We start from the raw sequence: 22,192 nt of genomic DNA on the forward strand, positions 1-22,192 counted from the left end.
ATTCTCCATGACAGTGTGCTTTCATCACAAAATCATAATTCACTAAATTATCCGGGTACTTTGCATATACAAATTAATACATCCATATTATAGGCAACTCAGAACTATCTTGAAAACATCGCGATATTATAAATTAAAGCAGTCAATATGAGTCCTTTGTCCTTGCCTATTTAAAGAAAAAGTTCTTGTTTGTTTCCCGTCAATCCAAACGTTCACTCAGTTACTCTCCTGTTGTGTGTGTGCTAACACTGTGTTACATCCTCTCATCTCTGCCTGTGGTCCCATCTGGAACATAGGCTGCCAACCAGCTTCCCCCAGCTTTACAAGAGTTACTATTAAATATATTAAATATATGAAGCTTTTCTCTTAGGTCCATATTCTTATTATGTGGAATGTACAACACATTCGCAATCAGTCTCCTTATCTATATATCTTATGTTTGATGATGTGTCTGGTGCTTGTACTGTCAACGATTGTTTTGCAAACAAGTTTTTCTCCACAACTTATGGCTTTCTGTATTCATGGGAGGTAATTGTGCATCTATTAACTGTAACATGTCACATGGGAGGTAAGTGTGAATCTATTAACTGTTACATGTCACATGGAAGGTAACTGTGCATCAAGGGCTCCAGCTAGGCCTAAATTGAAGGGCATCGCGCCCTGCCCTTCCAAGCCTCTGCCCTGCCCCTCCTAGGGCCCCCCCTGCCTTTAAAAATAAATAAATAATAATAATGGGAATAATATATTCAAACAATTATTAATAACATATATATTAACATGCAAAAGGAAGCATTCCAGAAATGCCAGCGTGCTGGAACGTGCCCTTTTGACAAAATACTGCACGTCGAAAGTGCCCTTTTGACAAAAAAGCCCCCCAGCCCTTTTCAAATCCTAGCTGAAGCACTGAGTGCATGTATTAACTGTTACTCATAACATGGGAGGTAACTGTGAATCTATAAACTGTTACTGATCACTTGGGTGATAACTGTGCATCTATTTACTGTTACTAATCACTTGAGTAACTGTGCATCTATTAACTGTTACTCATCACTTGGGAGGTAACTGTGCATCTATTAACTGTTACTAATCACTTTGGAGGTAACTGTGCATCTATTAACTGTTACTCATCACTTGGGAGGTAACTGTGCATCTGTTAACAGTTACTAATCACTTGGGAGGTAACTGTGCATCTATTAACTGTTTCTCATCACATGGGAGGTAACTTTGCATCTATTAACTGTTGCTCATCACATGGGAGGTAACTGTGCATCTATTAACTGTTACTCATCACATGGGAGGTAACTGTGCATCTATTAACTGTTACTCATCACATGGGAGGTAAATGTACCTCTAAAACTGTTGCTCATCACATGGGAGGTAACTGTGCATCTATTCACTGTTGCTCTTCACATGGGAGGTAACTGTGCATCTATTAATTGTTACTTGTCACATGGGAGGTAACTGTGCATCTATTAACTGTTACACATCCCTTAGGAGGTAAATGTGCATCTATTACCTGTTGCTCATCACATGGGGGGTAACTGTGGCTCTATTAACTGTTACTCATCACATGGGAGTTAACTGTGCATCTATTATTTGTTAAATGTCACAAGAGTTGAGTATAGACATTTTGTGTGTGTGGATTGCAAAAGGTGTGAGAATGTCTTGTTTTTAGCTCACCTGTCACGAAGTGACATGGTGAGCTTATGTGACCGTGTGATGTCCAGCGTCCGTTGTGTGTGTGTGTGTGTCCGTCAACAACTTGTTTGTGTAAACAGTAGAGGGCACAGTTTTCATCCAATCTTTATGAAATTTGGTCAGAATGTTTATCTTGATGAAATCTGGGTTTGGATTGTATTTGGGTCATCTGGGGTCAAAAACTAGGTCACATAAAAGGTCAAATAATAGAAAAACCATGTGTAGACAATAGAGGTTGCAGTTTTCATCCAATCTTCATGAAATTTGGTCAGAGAGTTTATCTTGATGAAATCTGGGTTGGGATTGTATTTGGGTCATCTGAGGTCAAAAACTAGGTCACTAGGTCAAGAACTAGGTCAAATAATAGAAAAACCTTGTGTAGACAGTAGAGGTCACAGTTTTCATCCAATCTTTATGAAATTTGGTCAGAATGTTTATCTTGATGAAATCTGGGTTGGGATTGTATTTTGGTCATCTGGGGTCAAAAACTAGGTCACTAGGTCAAAAACTAGGTCAAATAGTAGAAAAACCTTGTGTAGACAGTAGAGGTCACAGTTTTCATCCAATCTTTATGAAATTTGGTTAGAATGTTTATCTTGATAAAATCTGGGTTGCGATTGTATTTGGGTCATCTGGGGTCAACAACTAGGTCACTAGGGCAAAAACTAGGTCAAATAACAGAAAAACCTTGTGTAGACAATAGAGGTCGCAGTTTTCATCCAATCTTTATGAAAGTTGGTCAGTATGTTTATCTTGATGAAATCTAGGTTGTGATTGTATTTGGGTCATCTGAGGTCAAAAACTAGGTCACTAGGTCAAATAATAGAAAAACCTTAAACAATTTGTTTGTGTATACAGTAGAGGTCACAGTTTTCATCCAATCTTTATGAAATTTGGTCAGAATGTTTATCTTGATGAAATCTGGGTTGGGATTGTATTTGGGTCATCTGGGGTAAAAAACTAGGTCAAAAACTAGGTCACATTGTCAAATAATAGTAAAACCTTGTTTAGACAATAGAGGTCACATTTTGCACTTAATCTTTATGAAATTTGGTCAGAATGTTTATCTTGATGAAATCTGGGGTGGGATTGTATTTGGGTCATCTGGGGTCAAAAACTAGGTCACTAGGTCAAATAATAGAAAAACCTTGTGTAGACAATAGAGGTCACAGTTTTCATCCAATCTTTATAAAATTTGGTCAGAATGTTTATCTTGATGAAATCTGGGTTGGGATTGTATTTGGGTCACCTGGGGTCAAAAACTAGGTCACTAGGTCAAATAATAGAAAAACCTTGTGTAGACAATAGAGGTCACAGTTTTCTTCTAATCTTTATGAAATTTGGTCAGAATGTTTATCTTGTTGAAATCTGGGTTGGGATTGTATTTGGTTAGTCATGTGAGCGATTCAGTGCCATCATGGCCCTCTTGTTTAGTTAATGATTATCATATAAAATCAAAACAACAAAGGAAATGTAAAATGTGGACATTTACGTAGAAAAACACTTTGTAAACCTTAAGTACCCAATTTACAAAACAAAATATGTCCTTTTTCTAAGAATGATCAGCTAACAGTTCTACACAAAAGTTCCTATCCAATTGAGTGTTGTCAAATTGAAAATCTGTGTGTGTATTAGTGCTGCAACAATATACCGGTATATCGGTATATATCGCAATACGCAATCCACATATTGTATTGCGATACGATTTTCATCATACCGGTTCACAAATTCTACAAAAATTCATCCACATTTTGTCAAGAAAAGCCATCCGATATCAAGTTAAACAAAACATATCGGTCTTTAGTAAAAACAAATTGTAACGTAAAATAGCATTCTAAAAAGTATATTATACGGAGTTACATGGGAGTCCGCAAGATCTACTTTTGCATGTCATACTGTTAAATTTAAGATGAAGCTTGTGGAAATACAAATAAAAAAATGGAATGTGTTAAACATTGAAACAAGGCTATGCTGACTGCAAATTTGCGAAAATGCATGGTGATATAGTAAACATCCATAATCGGCCAGAACCCTATAAATTGGGCAATGGTGTTTAGTTCGTTTTGTTTGTTGTTGTTGTATGTTGAAAGGGCTGTTGTCGACATACCGAATAGAGGGTACAGTATACAGTACACAATTGCACAACATGTTTAATGGGAATATCCAATGGACATAATGACAATACGTTTCCTTTATAACAAAATGCTTTGTAAAGCCAAAAAAGAGTTAATTGTGTTTATAAAGCATTTTGTAAACAAGGCTAGAATTGCAATACAGTTTTTGGCATATTGTTGCAGCACTAGTGTGTATCATTGCTTGTGGACAGTATTAACGTTTCTTTCTTGTGCTGATGCCAATGTGCATGTAGGTAAATTAATATTTTGAACTCCCGTAAATGTTTTTATCCATTTAGACTGATTAATAGCATAGACTGATAAATAGCAATGATTTTGGAAGATAGTTATGTCTTAAATTAAACATTTTAATTTGGACAAAGTCACAATGATAGTCAGTCAGTGAACGTCAGCACTGAGCTCTCTGAATGTTTTACTGCCCGCACTTGATACAGTTCAGTCCACGTGTTTTCCCCAATTTCCCTTGCTACTACGCAGGCATGCTTAGGGAGGGAGATTAAGAACGTCTCGCCATACAAGGAGTTAGCATGATTGGGGTCTCAGAGGTTAGCGATCAGCTAATTGATAAGCCGAATCAGCAGCGATTGGCGTTGGGCAACGTGGAGGAAACACTGTGTTTAACTAGATAACGATCAATTTAACTTTGTTTGACATACTGTTTGACAAAAATTGAATTGTATATAATTATGCCCCTTCGTAACTTGCGACCTTAGTATATTACACTGAAACATTGCTAAATTCTGAGAGCCTTTTAGAAAGTTAAGCTTACCAAAAAGGGACAGTAAAATCGCATTTGTGTGCTGATAATCTTTGCTCTTTGTTTGACACTCTGGCAAGTCAAATAGTGATGGTCTTTAGCAGGGTCCGTGTATTATGAATGGTCACTTGTAAGGAAAGGAAACACTTGTCTAATGGAAAACACTTGTCTATTTTGGTGTTAACTGTTCAAAGGTCAAGTCACAGGGACTTTTAAGTATAAAATTCCTTTCCTTGTGATATCTTGAGAACCTTTCACCCCTGATCATGAAAATTGGTAAGCTGGTTACTTTGCAAGTTAGGAAGATGCCTTTCAAGTTTTAGGTCAAAGGTCAAGGTAACAGGGGCTTTCATCCTTAACCCTTTCAGCGCTGGAACGGAATTTTAAAGGCCTTTGCAAACAGTTTGGATCCAGATGAGACGCCACAGAACATGGCATCTCATCAGGATCCAAACTGTTTGCTATTCTGATAAGAAAATGCTTATTTTAGAAAGTCAGCAGACGACATTTAAGCAGACAACAAATTTCGCAGCATTAAAAGGGTAAATACCTAGAGATTGATGTGCTTCCTGTACTCTGACTTTGTAACATGTCTCTAATAAAAGAAATACTGCTTTTTATTTTGAGGTCAAAAGGTCAAAGGTTATTTCACTAGGGCTTTAAAAATGATATTTTATAATAACATACCTAGAAATCTTTCACCTAATGTTATCTCAATGTTACTAAAAAGGTCAAGGTCACAGGGCTTGTAACTTAAAAGCATGAGAACCTTGGCATGGTGGATACTAGAAAGGGCCACTGGTAGAAGGTTAAAGTCAAAGGGGCATGCAATTCTAAAAAATCTTAAACATTCCACACGTATACTGATAAATTGGATGAAAGTCACTGAGCAAACATATTTTACAAACATTTCTTGTTTTAAGTAGCTTTTTCTTTTAAAAAAATGAGGTTAAAAATGTATCACAATCTTGTGTCGTCAGTGTAATAATAAAGTAGTTTGAGAGCATTTAGGGACACTTTTGTGTAGCAAGTAGATGACATACACTTAACATGGTATATTTTGTGTTAACGCTGCCTCAGTATAATAGAGCTTATCTTCGCCTATATTTCATGCCATTACTCGGTAAGTTTAAAAAACTTGCTATCTGGCAGCATCTATGGCATGTCAGCAAAAACGTTTGCCTGAATTCGGTCATGGGATTTTCCTGTCTGATACAAGAAAGAGACCTTATCTTTATCTTTAACTCTGATCATATTGTGAAATTTAACAAATAATGGTTAGATAACTGGCAAAAAATTATAAATGTGTTCTTTTACATGATCATTTAAATAAATCATTTAAGTATGTTACTGAGTTTCCAATGCCACAGAAATACAAGAACACCCCAGTATGATAATGGTTAATTCATGGATAATTATTGAACATTTCAGCCTTTATTTATCTTCTACAACAACAACATCCATGTGATAATGGTTAATTCATGGATCATTATTGAATATTTCAGCCTTTATTATCTTGTAATGGAAAATCATGGTTAATTCATGGATCATTATTGAACAGTTCAGCCTTTATTATATTGAACTGGAAGGTAATGGTTAATTTATGGATTATTATAGAACCTTTCAGCCTTTATTATATTGAACTGGAAGGTTTTGAAGCCACCCTGGTAAAGTTTATCATGTACTTATCAATGATAACGATCTTCGCAGATAGCCAAAACTGTAACTTCAGCTTCTTCCCTTGCCAAATAAGCTGCCAAGATTCAGGTTGGTTTTCTGCTTCTGTAATAATCAATTGAATAAACTGAACATATTTTTTTCCCCAGCTTTGAAACAGGTAGCAAATTGTATGCCATTTACATTGCATGTCTGTCCATGCAAAATTTCCTGTCTCTGCCATAATTTACCAAATGTCCACCATCATAAAGACGATGTTTTGCATGGAACACCCATCCATTTGATAAACTGGGCTTACTTTTTATGCCCACTTAAAAAAAGCAGCATATGGCAGTTGGACTCTATGTCTGTGTACAATTTCTTGTCGCCGTCATAACTTTGCCATATATTGATGGATTTTGAAATAACTTGGCACAACTGTCCACCATCATAAGATAATGTTTTGCATGGAACACCCATCTTCCTACCCCAAAAGCCAAGGTCTAGCTTAGAGGTCATAGGTCAAATACGGCCTTTCAACAGCTTGACTTTCTTTACAGAGCCTATGTCTCTTGTATCACCCCTACTATGACCTTTAATGTCAAGGTCACATTTAGAGGTCAAAGGTCAAATATGGCCTTTATGTTCCTGTTTCTCTTGTTTCACCCTTACTATAACCTCTAATGTCAAGGTCATATTTAGAGGTCAAAGGTCCACTTTTGCCATAAACAGCTTGTTTTTGACATTAGCAAAGTTTTGAGACAAAAGTAAAGCAAGGGGCATCAATGCCCTATGGACTCATGTCTTGTTATCACCATTTTGGAATTGGTGTGGGGCCCTTTTGATTGGGAAAAATCACCCCATTTTTACAGAAAAATGCAAATTTAATTTTTTGGGGAGCATATAGTTACCGCTTCTTCTGTCTGTGCGTGTGTTCGTCCGTCCGTGCACAATTTTTGTCCGGGCTATTTCTCAGCAATTAATGACCGGAATTCAATTAAACTTTATGGGAAGCTTAACTACCATGAGGAGATGCGCATGTTATTTGTGGGTTCTGGTTAGATGATTTATTTAGAGAGTTATGGCCCTTTGAAATTTTTAAGTTGCTAAACCATCCATCATATTATTTTGTCCAAAGTTATGCCCCTCAATATGTTTTCTTTTATCTGAATATATAGTGCAATATTGTGACAAAAAAAACCTTTGGGGAGCATCACCTGTCTCCGACGGTTTCTTGTTCTATTACAAATACCTAAAAGTGGATAATTAAAGATTAGATGTCTGAAATTGGGAATTATAGGCAGTAATCATCAGAGAAAACTTACTGTATGAGATTTGGAATTTATCCTAATTTCAGCGATAAAATTGACCAACAAAACACTGTTGTTCATTTGAGACAATTTGTTAATTACTTTCTTCAAATCATTGAACAACAAAGATTTATGAATGATTTTATGTCAGATTTCATTTGTTTAGTAGACATTCAGCCAAAATTAACAACATAGATTGAAATTGCATTTAAGAACTATGCGGTTATGGAACATTACTGGCAGATCAAATGAAATACTTTGTAAGCTCTGTAAAGGGAAAGATTGATAAATACCTGGATCTGGATAGAGCAATAGCAGAAATATCTGTAAACTAATTATTTGGGGTGTGTGTTGAAAACTGGGGGATTTTGTATCTGGAATTAAGTGTGCTTTTCTTTCTTAGTCAGTAGTGTTGAAATTTCTATTCAGAAATGTATATTTGTATATGGTACAGGTATACAATTATTACAATTGTTTAGCTAAAAGAAACTAAGTAACTTTATTTTTCTGCAATTTGATACAAGTATCATGCTTAAATTAAACACATATACATTCATTTGTGTATGAACATACAGTAATTTAAAGGGAAACATTATTTGTATAGTGTGATTTTATAATGTGATGTGTTTTGTTGTCAAAATTTAATTTGCTGTTAGTTTTTTTATTGAAATAATAAAATATATTATGTGAAATGTTTAAAAAAGTTCAGGTATTGCTATCAACAGAAACAATGATATTTGATTTAAATTAGAGATATTTTGAATACACTTTGATTTATTTTTTTAATAAACTTTAAACAAGTGTGCATTGGAAATTATAAATCGGAATACAAAACAGCTATTGGACAAGAATATGACATGAGCCAATTAAAACTAGACTTAAAAAGGACACTGCTTGAATTCATCATTCAATTTACTTCAAAGCTTTCTAAATCTTTGGACCTAAAAAGTTCGTAATGAATTGATTGCTTGCTTTGACTTTTGATAGATTTCTGAAGAACAAAAGAATTGAGAACAACGTATTATTTTCTGTTTACTGACAGAAATGATTACTTGAACAACAGAAAATAACGTGATGATGTAAATGAATTAAAACCTCTCCAACTTTTAATAAATTTTGTCCTAGCAAAAGTTAGAACTTTTTTTGCATAATTTGCAAATAGAATCATGACGATAAGTTTTGTGATTGATTTAACCCATTTATGCTTAGCGTCTAGAAAAAAGGCCTTGGCAAACAGCGTAGACCCAGATGAGACACCGCATGATGCGGCGTCTTATCAGGGTCTGTGCAGTTTGCTGAAAGGAATTTCTGTAAAAAATATTTTAAATACAGAAATAAATATACTAGACATCCCTAATTTTGGAAATAAATTGATCCAATTTAAAAGGATGGGAGAGTCCACTAGGCATAAATGGGTTAATTGAATGAAATATGTGGGGGACAGTTACAGCTGTTTATAGGATGTACTGTCTTTTCAGTGATTCAGAGATTACTTTCGTTTTATGGACAAAGTAATGTTTTTACAGTCAGAGAAAGAGACTAGAGTATGTTGTGGATCATTATTATTAACCCTTTGCATGCTGGGAAATTTGTCGTCTGCTAAAATGTCGTCTGCTGAATTTCTAAAATTAGCATTTTCTTCGATTTTTTTTCAAAGAATATTATCAGAATAGCAAACAGTTTGGATCCTGATGAGACGCCACGTTCTGTGGCGTCTCATCTGGATCCAAACTGTTTTCAAAGGCCTTCAAAATTCGGTTCCCGCACTGAAAGGTTTAAAATACAAGACTACTTATGTGGTTTTCTTGTGATATCATAATGATGCTGCTTGATCATAAAAACAATTGACCAAAATGTTGCCTATAAAATGTGAGAAGTATATTGTAAATGGCAATTCAGTTTCAGTGTCATACATTGATAATGATAATTGCAACTGGTAGTAAATTTGAAATTAAATTGTAGTATTTTGTGATTTTAAATCATCATAGCTGGGTAACTGCCTTAAATTATGTTTATGAGTTCATGAAAGTGTAATCTTACTTTCAAACATAACTGTTGTTAAAATGTTTGTTCAATTTAGCCAGCCTTTAATGTAAGCTGATCTTAATCAGTATACCTAATTAACCCTTTACCACTTGGATACATAATTAACCCTTTACCACTTCAAAGATAGGTATTTAAGCCTTTACCACTTAGATACATATTTAAATAATAGGGAACATGAACTTAAATGTGTACCAAGAAACTCTCTTAACAGCGATGGTGTCTGGAATTATCATCAGTATTGCCAAATAGTAATGTTCATTGTTCGGCCTTTTGGAACAAACTATTTTTGTTAATTATATTATTTTGTGTTGGCTTTTAGAGGTTTGAACCTGTTTATGAGTTCATTATTCGGCTAAGTGGGGTAATATTGTTCAGCTACTTCTATGTTTTATCTTTGTTTATTAATAACTTCTTTCTGTTAATCCATTACCACTTAGATACGTATTATCACGCATTTGTAGTCCCTTAGAAAGTTATATTTTAATTTAAGACCTTTCTTATTTTTAAGATTCAAGTTTTTAGGCTTTATCTACAACCCTTAGATACTGATGAGCAGCAAACAGCATAAAACCTGAACAGACTCCCAGTTACTCGCAGGCTATTCTGGTTTTATGCTGTTTTCACATAGCGATATTCATTTTGATTCTGATTGGGAAAGGGTTAATTCTTTCACTTACCAGACATTTTGTGCAATTTCTAAATTAAAGAAAAAAACTACAACAAAATACGGTCAGAGGATGGGGCAGAATAAACAGTGTGGAATTACATGAATACTCTGCATTTATCTTTTTCAACAGAAAAGATCTTTATTGAACAGAAAATAAGGACTAACCATCAGAAATTTGTATTTTACAGAACAGATGGATTTACCATCAGAAATGTTTTCTGCTTACTGGGTTAGGTCTGAGACAAGCGTTAAAAACAGAAATCTCTAATAAGAGAACTTCTGTGACTAGCCTTGGCACTGCTAAAGGTCCCTGAAAATCCAATATGTTCTGTGACTAGCCTTGGCACTGCTAAAGGTCCCTGAAAATCCAATATGTTCTGTGACTAGCCTTGGCACTGCTAAAGGTCCCTGAAAATCCAATATGTTCTGTGACTAGCCTTGGCACTGCTAAAGGTCCCTGAAAATCCAATATGTTCTGTGACTAGCCTTGGCACTGCTAAAGGTCCCTGAAAATCCAATATGTTCTGTCATTTGTAGTGAATTGTGCTTACTGTGTACTTTGTGATGAACGTGTCATGAAAAGGTTGAAAAAAGAATATCCATATGCTTGGAGATTTTCATTAAAGCTTTAAACGTTTTTGTGTGTGAAATACATTGAGTTTGGAATATTATTTTTAGATAAAATAACAAACATTCATAATTGAGGTAGGATGAACAAAGGAACAATACTGTGAGACAGAGTAATTCATCAGAAGTGAAGCAATTTTGTTGGTTCAATATTTTGTGTGAAATACAGGAAGACTGGAATATTTTGTTTATTAAAAAAAAACATACAATAATAATTTAGACAGGATCAACATAGGAACAATACAGGCAGAGTAATTCATCAGAAGTGAAGCCATTTTTTGTTTCAATATTTTGTGTGATTATTTTTTAATACAGGAAGACTGGGATATTTTATTTTCATTTTAGAATACCATACATTCATTATAAGTTTAGGTATGATGAACAAAGGAACAATACAGACAGTAATTCATCAGAAGTGAAGCCATTTTGTTTTAACATTAAATTTTGTTGTGGAGGAGTATTGGCAAGAACAATCCAGGAAAGATGTTTAAATCCCTCTTGTCACCATTTTGGGTGGAAAAATCCGCACAGGAAGCTGCTAATTCGCAGGTAAGGCAGAAGAAATAATTTCTATCATTGATAAAAAAACTGTGCTTAAAATATTAGGTATGGTACATGTAGTACTCAAATGAGAAAAGATTTCTCTGTATTTTCCCAAAAGCAAAAAAGTAGCCTAGACCTATGACATATATTCAATATACATGAACCTCGCTCTGGGAAAACAGGGTTTAATGCATGTACATTCTGCAAAGGCTCTGGGAAAATAGGGTTTAATGCATATACATTCTGCAAAGGCTCTGGGAAAATAGGGTTTAATGCATATACATTCTGCAAAGGCTCTGGGAAAAAAGGGTTTAATGCATATACATTCTCCAAAGGCTCTGGGAAAATAGGGTTTAATGCATGTGCATTCTCCAAAGGCTCTGGGAAAATAGGGTTTAATGCATATACATTCTGCTAAGGCTCTGGGAAAACAGGGTTTACTGCATGTGCATTCTGCAAAGGCTCTGGGAAAACAGGGTTTACTGCATATACATTCTGCAAAGGCTCTGGGAAAAAAGGGTTTAATGCATATACATTCTGCAAAGGCTCTGGGAAAACAGGGTTTAATGCATGTACATTCTGCAAAGGCTCTGGGAAAATAGGGTTTAATGCATGTACATTCTGCAAAGGCTCTGGGAAAACAGGGTTTAATGCATATACATTCTGCAAAGGCTCTGGGAAAATAGGGTTTAATGCATATACATTCTGCAAAGGCTCTGGGAAAATAGGGTTTAATGCATATACATTCTCCAAAGGCTCTGGGAAAATAGGGTTTAATGCATGTGCATTCTCCAAAGGCTCTGGGAAGATAGGGTTTAATGCATATACATTACGCAAAGGCTCTGGGAAGATAGGGTTTAATGCATATACATTCTGCAAAGGCTCTGGAAAAATAGGGTTTAATGCATATACATTCTGCAAAGGCTCTGGGAAAATAGGGTTTAATGCATATACATTCTGCAAAAGCTATTAGTAGAGGTCTCTTTCATTTCCACCTAAACTGATTTTGTTTTAGATCGAATTTATGTTTGTCCCTGATAAGCCTGTTCAAAGGCTATTCTGGTATGACACTTTACGCACTTGCATTAAACCCCATTTTCCCAGAGCAAGTCTTACATGTATTCTTATTATAGATTTTGCCATTTAAAGACATTATAAAGAGCTTGCACTTAATGTTTTCATTTCTTGTTGGCACACTTATATGAATCTGTGACCTGTAATAATTAATACAAACATGTCAAATATTTGTATTATAATTGTACTGTTTTATTAACAGATTTACAGGATTGGTTAAAATTAGTTTTGCATCACATGTTCTTTTAAAATCAGACAGTGCTATGTCAATATAAAATGTTATTTCATGTCAAGTTATATGCTTGACCTAACAAATTAAGTAAACTTTGTTTTGACTGGCAGAGCGTAGAATGAAGTGCTGGAAACTTTAAGGAGTGTACATATTTTAACCTGTTTATTTCAAAACAGTTTTATTTGAGATTTAGGGTGAATGTTTAAATTAATCTTAATTATGGCTTATAGATTATCATGTCAGCGGCTATTAAGGTATTAAAGGCGTTGAATAAAAAGTTGTTGTTTTCACTTACCCAACCGGTCCTTGTTTTTGTTACGGACCTTAAACTTGGTATTTCCGGGTTGAGTTTTCAATAATTTTTAGCTGCATTTTATTGTTTTTATGTTCCCCACTATAGTAGTGGGGGACATATTGTTTTTGCCCTGTCTGTTGGTTGGTCTGTTGGTTGGTCTGTTGGTTGGTTGGTCTGTTGGTTGGTTGGTTGGTTTGCGCCAACTTTAACATTTTGCAATAAGTTTTGCTATATTGAAGATAGCAATTTCATATTTGGCATGCATGTGTATCTCATGAAGCTGCACATTTTGAGTGGTGAAAGGTCAAGGTCATCCTTCAAGGTCAGAGGTCAAATATATGTGGCCAAAATTGCTCATTTTATGAATACTTTTGCAATATTGAAGATAGCAACTTCATATTTGGCATTAGGGCTGCAACAATATACCGGTATATCGGTATATATCGCAATACGCAATCCGCATATTGTATTGCGATATGATTTTCATCATACCGGTACGAAAATTTTACAAAAATTCATTCACATTTCGTCCAGAAAAGCCATCCGAAATAATGATAAAAAGGTAAACAAAACAAAGCAGTGTAAATTATTTTTTACGTAAAAAAAGCATTCTAAAAAGTGTATTATACGGAGTAGCGTTGTTACATGGGAGCATTCATTCGATGCTTTTGAACAGATTATCGTTGAATTAATTGCGCACAGCTGTAAATGTTTCGTTCGATTCTGATTTGAGCATTATTTGTAATCCGAATTTCGGAAACACGCTTCCAAATTTGAATGCTAACGCGACAATAAAAAATTATAGCGTCAAATAAAACGTGCTTTATCCTTTGTCTCAATAAAAAGCGCGCGAAAATAATACAGACATGTAGAACGTCGCATGGAAAGTATGGGTGTATTTTGTGTTGTATAAAAACGGGAACATCACGTCAGCTGAATTACGCGTGTTCAGTGGGAAAAACGCCCCGGTTGGACGTTATTTCATCACATCTTTAAATAGTAACAATTGCAAAAATGTATTTGATACTTAAGAAAATTTGCGAATGTTTGTGTTTCTTATTATTCTTGAGCGCATTTATAGTAAATATTTACCAGAATTTGCTTTAAAATTGGAATTTATGGGATTATTGGGTAATTGGCAAGTTATAATTTTGGTACAAGTTAGCAATATATTGCGATATATTGCAATACGGGTTTTTGAACTGACAATATATTGCAATACGGTTTTTGGCGTATTGTTGCAGCACTATTTGGCATGCATGTGTATCTCATAGAGCTGCAGTTTTTGAGTGGTGAAAGGTCAAGGTCATCCTTCAAGGTCATAGGTCAAATATATGTGGCCCAAATCACTTATTTTATGAATACTTTTGCAATATTGAAGATAGCAACTTGATATTTGGCATGCATGTGTATCTCATGGAGCTGCACATTTTGAGTGGTGAAAGGTCAAGGTCAACCTTCAAGGTCAGAGGTCAAATATATGTGGCCCAAATCGCTTATTTTATGAATACTTTTGCAATATTGAAGATAGCAACTTGATATTTGGCATGCATGTGTATCTCATCGAGCTGCATATTTTGAGTGGTGAAAGATCAAGGTCAAGGTCATCCTTCAAGGTCAAATATATTGGTCAAAATTGCTCATGTAATGTCACTTCTGCAATATTAAAGCTAGCAATTGTATATTTGAAATGTGTGTGTATCTCAAGGAGCTGCACATTTTGAGTGGTGAAGGGTCAAGGTCAAGGTCATCCTTCAAGGTAAAACGTCATATAGGGGGACATTGTGTTTCACAAACACATCTTGTTAATTATAATAACAAGCAAAATTTACTCTCACATATCAAGAAAGATAAATTGCATAGACTGGTCAGCGAATATTTTTTTTTCAATTTTTTTTTATCATTAAAAAAAATATTCAATTTATTTCCAACCTAAATAAGGATGTTCAATGACAGAAATAGAGAATTGCAATATTTCTATCTTTGAACATCCTTATTAAAGTTGGAAATAAATTGAATATATTTAAAAAAAAATTGAATAAAAAGAGATTAGCTGACCTTCCTAATTTTTGCGAAGATTTTCGTGGAAACTTACAACTCATTTGTTTGGCCTCAGTGTTTTCATGTCATCTGTAATAATGTGTTTGGCCTCTGTGTTTTCATGTCATCGGTAATACAAATTGATCTATCTTGTATTATGGTCTCATAAGAAAGGTGACCAATTCAGAATGGAGTTATATGCCCACATTTTTTACGTACATAAAGGTCCCAGCACATTGTTGTCATGTATTTAAATGCTTGATTGACTTTGTCCATAATTGTGGTCCAATTCAATGACTGTTTATTCAATACATTTTACAGTGGAATGCATTTCACCTGTGATTGAACTTCAGGATTGTGGTCTGATGGCAAATATAATTGGGCCATGCTCTGTGATAAAGGGGTTTAATGCATTGTGCGTAAAGTGTTGTCCCAGATTAGCCCGTGCAGTCCGCACTGGATTTTTGCCAAGAAGAGACTCTTTGAACTGGAAATATCAGAAAAGCGGGAAGTAAAGTGAAGGAAAACGGAAAACTTGAGTTTTGATTGAGGTTTAATGTACAAAATGATCCCCAAATTCGCACAAGTTAAGAAAAGCCCACTCATCCCCCGTTACAAACAATGCTGGTCAATTATGTAAACCAATGATAGCTTATCTTAAATAATAACAGCTTATCTTAAATAATAACGGCTGATACGGTGTGTGATTTTGAAAGGATTATAAATTGGTCACCTTTATTTGTACCAGCAGATCAGTGGTTTTTATGCTCCCCCAAAATTTGTTGGGGGTAGCATATAGTCGCCGCTTCGCCTGTCCGTGCATAAGTCCGTGTGTCCGTCCGTCCGTGCACAATTTTTGTCTGGGCTATTTCTCAGCAATGAATTACCGGAATTCAATTAAACTTTAGAGGAGGCTAATCACTACCAAGAGGAGATGTGCATATTATCAGCCGGTTCTGGTCAGATGATTTTTCACAGAGTTATGGCGCTTTGAAATTTTCCATTAACTGTACATATAGTGCAATTCTTCCCCTGCGAAATGTTGTTCTGCAGTTCACGAATAATTCATGAACAGTTCATGAACTGTTCGTGAACTGAGTTCATGAATTGTTCACGAATAGTTCGTGAACAGAAAATGAGCCACATCTGTGAAAAGTTCTTGAAATTTTAGTTTAGTAATGGCATGAAGTGTTCATTAAATATTCTTGAAACCTAATGGCATGAAGTGTTCATGAACTATTCTTGAACCCGTGTGGTATGAAGTGTTCATGAACTATTCTTGAACCATTATGGCATGAAATGTTCATGAACTATTCATGAACATCAATGGCATGAAGTGTTCTTGAACAGTTCATGAACAACACAATTCTTGAAAAATTCTTCAGGGTTTTGCTGTTCATGAACATTTTCCTTCTATTTTTCAATGGCTCATTTTCTGTTCATGAACTGTAAGTGAATAGTTCATGAACCATAGTTCTTCAAGAGTTCATGAACTGAGGTGGCATGAAGTGTTCATGAACTATTAATGAACAAGAATTTGTCAATTTATGCAAAGGTTATCATAAGTGTTACTAAAGCTCAACAAACAGGTCAGGGTAAGAAGAAACATGTCTTGTATTAGCACTTAACATATTGATAGCAACATATAACAATAATTTAAATATAACACTAATAACTGAGATACAAGTGGTTTGATAATACTCTTTAAATTTCATAATACAACTTTGCACTATATGTTCATGAATAATTCATGTATTGAAAAGATTATGAATAGTCTCATTTTCAGTTCAAGAATCATTTACTAATCAATGTTTTCCCTGAAATGGTTACACTTACAGTGCCAAAGAACTTGAAATGGAACCAATGACTGATCAGTTCAGCCGGTAATTTATTAAAGACTTACATTTTCAAATATAACATAAACCATGTGCCTTCCGTTTCAACTTCCTGTGCACACAATATTCTTTCTTTGTAAAAACAGCAATGCAATGTACATTGAGTTCTTGATATAATCTTAAACTGTTCTTAAAATAAGATGTCCTTAAAACGTTCTTAAACTTGTCTTTTAAGTCTTTCAAGAACAATGACAGATCCTTTTAAGAACATATTGGATTCTTAAAAAAGTCCATCATACGTTCAAAAACATTGTGTAGACCTGTTTAAGAACATCAGAAGGAAACATGTTGTTCAAAAAAGTTCTTAAAGTGTTCAAGAATAGTTTAAGAATAATTCAAGAACAGGAAAGGTCCTTAAAAAGTTATTGAAGTGTTCCTGAAGGCAGTTCTTGAACAGTTCTTTTACAAATGTTCTTAAAATTCTCTAGAACAGGTCAAGAACTCTAACTTACAGTGGTGAAAGTACTATGCATATTCATACTAACTTCACAGGTTTCACAAATCTACAAGATTTGTATGCTAGACATTTCAATATTACTTTCAAAAATATGTATGAAACATCTAGCACAAAGGAATTCATGAATTATTCATGATGGATCCTTAAAGTCTGTCTCAGAAAAGTCGTTAGAAATACTTGTGCATGAAATGTTCATCACTAAGTATTTATGGTTAGATGAAGAACTGTTCATGAACTTTTAAATGTTCAACAATAATTCATAAACAGTTCATGAACATGTCTTAAGAACAGTTCATATCCAAACGTTCATGAACCAAGCTAAGGAACTTTTTCAGAACCGTTCATGAACAGTTCTTGATTGGCTTGAAGTGTTCATGAAATCATGAACAACATTTCGCCGGGGTTGTCCCCTGGCCCAACTACTAGACGTTTTTATCTGAATATATAGTGCAATATTGTGACAATAAAAACCTTTGAGGAGCATCACCCGTCTCCGACGGTTTCTTGTTCCAAAAGGTTGCTATTTAGTTCTCCGTGATACACATTGTGTGTGCATTGCGGGCTTGCATGAAGACCTATCTTGAGTTGAGATTCCTTCTGGGGCCTATTGGATCAAGGTCAAGGTCATTGCTTCTAAAAAGAAAACAATGGCTTGCACTCAATAATTTTAGTTCTCATGGAGGATTTGTTATGGCATTGTGTGTGTAGATGGCTTAAATATGTGGGATTGCGCAAGTAATCAACTAAAGTAAATTAATAAGTAAAGTGTTGAAAACCTGGTATTTCCATGTTTCTTGTTCTTTTGATACCTATGTCACAGCCTTGTAAATATGATGCCCTGGTTTTGATAAACAATCAATGTTGTTTTCAAGATTGTGTATTGAGTCTGCATTAAACTCAATAAATTCTAACTGAAAGTAATAATGATAACACATAGTCTTTATAAACAAAATATATTGATCACATTTTATTTAACAAATATATTGCATTTTATTTACACTTTAAGACGGAATAGTGTTCAAAAAGAAGTCCAAGAAACTATTAATACAAATACCTGGCCTATGGATTGATAAACACCATTGTGCTTGTATATTGCTTGAATGTGTACAATTATAACTCCTCACAAGTGGCAAGTGGAGATTGTTGAATTGTTTTCCGGTCAAAATTGCTAGTCTGCGGTCCCACCCTCAGAGAAGTTTTCAAGAGCTCTTCTCCAGGAAGAATAAATTGTATGGCAACAACAGTTTGTGTACCGAACATCTCTGATATGGGGTTGTTGTTTTTAGCAGTCTGTTACAAATAGGTGCATACAATTGATCAACGTCTCCTGATATGGGCAGTATTAAAGTCAAATATTACAATTATCTGAATAATGTGATTTCCAGTATATATATCTGAAGATTTTGTAATTTTACATTGAGCAAATAATGTATATTGGCCATCCACTGTGGAAAGGGGGTTTAATGCATTTGGGGCACAGGCTAATCAGGGACGACACTTTACGCAAACGCATTAACCCCCATTTTCACAATGACGGTTGTGGTGGTGCTGAGTACATTAACCCCCTTTTCACAATGACGGTTGTGGTGGTGCTGAGTATGATGACACACACGCATTAACCCCCCTTTTCACAATGACGGTTGTGGTGGTGCTGACATTCACCCCCCTTTCACAATGACGGTTGTGGTGGTGCTGAGTATGATGATTTGAACCTTGCTTCGGGAAAACTGGGATTAATGCATGTGTGTTGAGTGTCTTCCCAGATTAGCCTGCGCAGACTGCATAGGCTAATCAGGGACGACACTTTCTGTTTAAACTGGATTTTTGTTAAGAAGAGACTTTTTCCTTTAAACAAAAAATACCATAAAAGCGTAAAGTGTCATCCCTTATTAGCCTATGCATACTGCACAGGCTAATCTTACACAACACTGTCTGTGCATGCATTAAGCCCTGTTTTCCCAGAACGAGGCTCAATTGAGCAACAATGCTTATTGATTATGGTGACAATGATGATGAAAAATGAAAGGTTACTGATGTAATTACATAAAAGTATTATGACATTGTGAATTGCTGACTCCACTGATTTCAATTTTACTTCAGCAGAAAATGAAAACAATCCCTGGAGATTCTATTGCAATCTATTGAAGCATTTATAAATCCACCACTATTATATCATGGTTATTACCAATCGCCAATAATGTGATTGATATTGAACTATTTTTTGCGCCAACAAGTGTTTAAATTATAGTGCTTATAATGTTCAGTGTTTTTTTTTCACTTATAGGGGAATGGTGGCGGGGCCCGTCCAAAGGGGAAAAAATGCGTTGTTTTTTAGGAAAAGGGGAAAATTAAAAATTCACACTTTTATATGTAATATTTATTATATGAATACACATCTTTGTATGAATATAATATTCACAGCAGAATGTCTGTCCTTTTTCTGAAATATATATCAATGATTTTTATACGCCCGTATAAAATACGGGACGTATTATGTGAAACCCCTTGGCGGGCGGGCGGGCGGCGGGCGGGCGGCGGGCGGCGGGCGGAAGGCATCACTTTGTCCGGACTCTAATTCAAATTGTATTCATCCGATCTTCACCAAACTTGGTCAGCAGTTGCATCTAGTTGATATCTAGGCCAAGTTCGAATATGGGTCATGCCGGGTCAAAAACTAGGTCATAGGGTCAATAAGTTCATTTTCAAAGGGGCCACTTTGTCCGGACTCTATTTCAAATTGTATTCATCCGATCTTCACCAAACTTGGTCAGCAGTTGCATCTAGTTGATATATAGGCCAAGTTCGAATATGGGTCATGCCGGGTCATAAACTAGGTCATAGGGTCAATTAGTGCATTTTCAACGGCGCCACTTTGTCCGGACTCTAATTCAAATAGTTTTCATCCGATCTTCACCAAACTTGCTCAGAAGTTGAGTCTAGACAATATCTAGGCCAAGTTGGAATATGGGTCATGCCGGGTCAAAAACTAGGTCATGGGGTCACTTAGTGCATTTCAAGGATTTCATGGTGTCCGCTCTCTAAATAAAGTAGTTTTCACCCGATCTTCACCAAATTTGGTCAAAAGTTGTGTCTATATGATATGTAGGTCAGGTTTAAATATGGGTCATGCCGGGTCAAAAACTAGGTCACGAGGTTACTTAGTGCATTTCAAGCATTTAGCATGGTGTCCGCTCTCTAATTGAAGTAGTTTTCATCTGATCTTCACCTAATTTGGTTACAAGTTGTGTCTAGATGATATGTAGGTCAAGTTCGAATATGGGTCATGCCCGGTCAAAAACGAGGTCACATGGTGCATTTAAAGCATTTAGCATGGTGTCCGCTCTCTAATTGAAGTAGTTTTCATCTGATCTTCACCAAATTTAGTCAGATGTTACATCTAAATGATATCTAGGTCAAGTTCAAATATGGGTCATGCCAAGTCAATAACTAGGTCTTGAGGTCACTTAGTGCATTTCAAGCATTGAGCATGGTGTCCAAAACCTTCGAACGGGCGTATCTTGTGACAGTTTGGCACTCTTGTTTCAACATTAGTTTCAGACAGTTCAGCCTTCATGCACAGTCTCAGTTTTCTTACCCATTTTGAGTCGAATTGAGTTTTTTTTAATCGATTAAATGGCAAATTTGAGCATTTTTTATCAATAAAATGGACCAAATTGGAATGTTTTTATCAACAAATATTGACATATTGACACAATATAGATACATCAGGCCTTTTCCTGGCTGTTTTGGGAGAAAAATGCAATTCATGTGAAAAGTCCACTGATTTGGAAAAAACTAATCTAATTTAATATAACACTATAATAATTAAAAATCATATAAATTCTAGTTATATACTTTGTTAGTTATTTATGAAATAAATTTTAGATATATTTGTTATGATAATGAAACAGTTCTTTCTATAAAAAAAAAAAAAAAAAAATTCTTTTTTTTTTTTTTTTACTTCTGGAGGGGATTTTTTTTACAAAATGGGGGAAAAATATATACTCTTTTTTGAGGAGAATGGGGCCGAATATCGGCCCCGAAATTGCCATAAAAAAACACTGATGTTGGTGGGGGAAAAAATGTTCCAATAGCTAATCTCACTTCTCAGGGTGACGTTTTATTGTTGGTCGGTGTATTCATGCAGTTATGCTCAAGAGTTATTAAACATGGTACACTTTTAATCAACCATACTGAACAATTTGAAGCCCAGTGTGAAGTGTATCAATGATATACCTTTGTATAGATTGTTGAAAGATTGATAGTGTTCAAGTTTGAATTGAAAACATAAAATGTATGTGATGCCTACCTTCAAACATAATATGCTGTAACCATTTGTTTAAGGTTTGTTGATAGCTTAAGGGATCGTAATGTGATGGATGACGTTTAATTGTTAACATTTTGTGACAGTTTGGACAAGTTGTTTGAATAACACATGTGAATGAAAATTTCAAACATTTTACAGAAATGAAATGTCTGTTTCTATTTTAAGTTTGTTTTGGAGATTGTGCATGGATTCATGGATTTAAGTCATTAACAAGATTTGGACCTTGATTTTTTTTAGAAAATGGTCAGCAAACAATTTGACTTCAGATTCTTTAAGATTACACTGAAGTTTGAAAATAACTTAATATGGTGAAATATATTTGAGCAACAAACAAAGTGATACACATGGTTGTGATGTTGTTAACGTTTTATGTTGAAAATATTTTATTTAGATTTAGAGACACACACTTCAAATAATTGCAAGCCATGCTGGC

General features: G+C 35.0%; 1 protein-coding gene and 1 long non-coding RNA gene across 4 annotated transcripts in view; both read left to right on the forward strand.

Moving 5' to 3' along the window:
- The first annotated feature begins 11,356 nt into the window (after positions 1 to 11,356).
- LOC127856263 (ras-specific guanine nucleotide-releasing factor RalGPS1-like) overlaps positions 11,357 to 22,192 on the forward strand; it is a 116,560-nt gene continuing 105,724 nt past the window's right edge. For all 3 annotated transcript variants that reach the window (XM_052392367.1, XM_052392368.1, XM_052392369.1), the window contains exon 1: positions 11,357 to 11,445. In XM_052392367.1, coding sequence (XP_052248327.1) covers positions 11,380 to 11,445 — 66 coding nt within the window. In that variant the 5' untranslated portion in view covers positions 11,357 to 11,379. The remainder of the gene's footprint in view (positions 11,446 to 22,192) is intronic.
- Positions 19,975 to 20,408, forward strand: LOC127856270 (uncharacterized). The gene is made up of 2 exons (XR_008037931.1): positions 19,975 to 20,110; positions 20,267 to 20,408. It is a non-coding gene; the product is annotated as an uncharacterized LOC127856270 (long non-coding RNA).

This window comes from Dreissena polymorpha, chromosome 13, assembly GCF_020536995.1.
Source record: "Dreissena polymorpha isolate Duluth1 chromosome 13, UMN_Dpol_1.0, whole genome shotgun sequence".
Taxonomy (NCBI): domain Eukaryota; kingdom Metazoa; phylum Mollusca; class Bivalvia; order Myida; family Dreissenidae; genus Dreissena; species Dreissena polymorpha.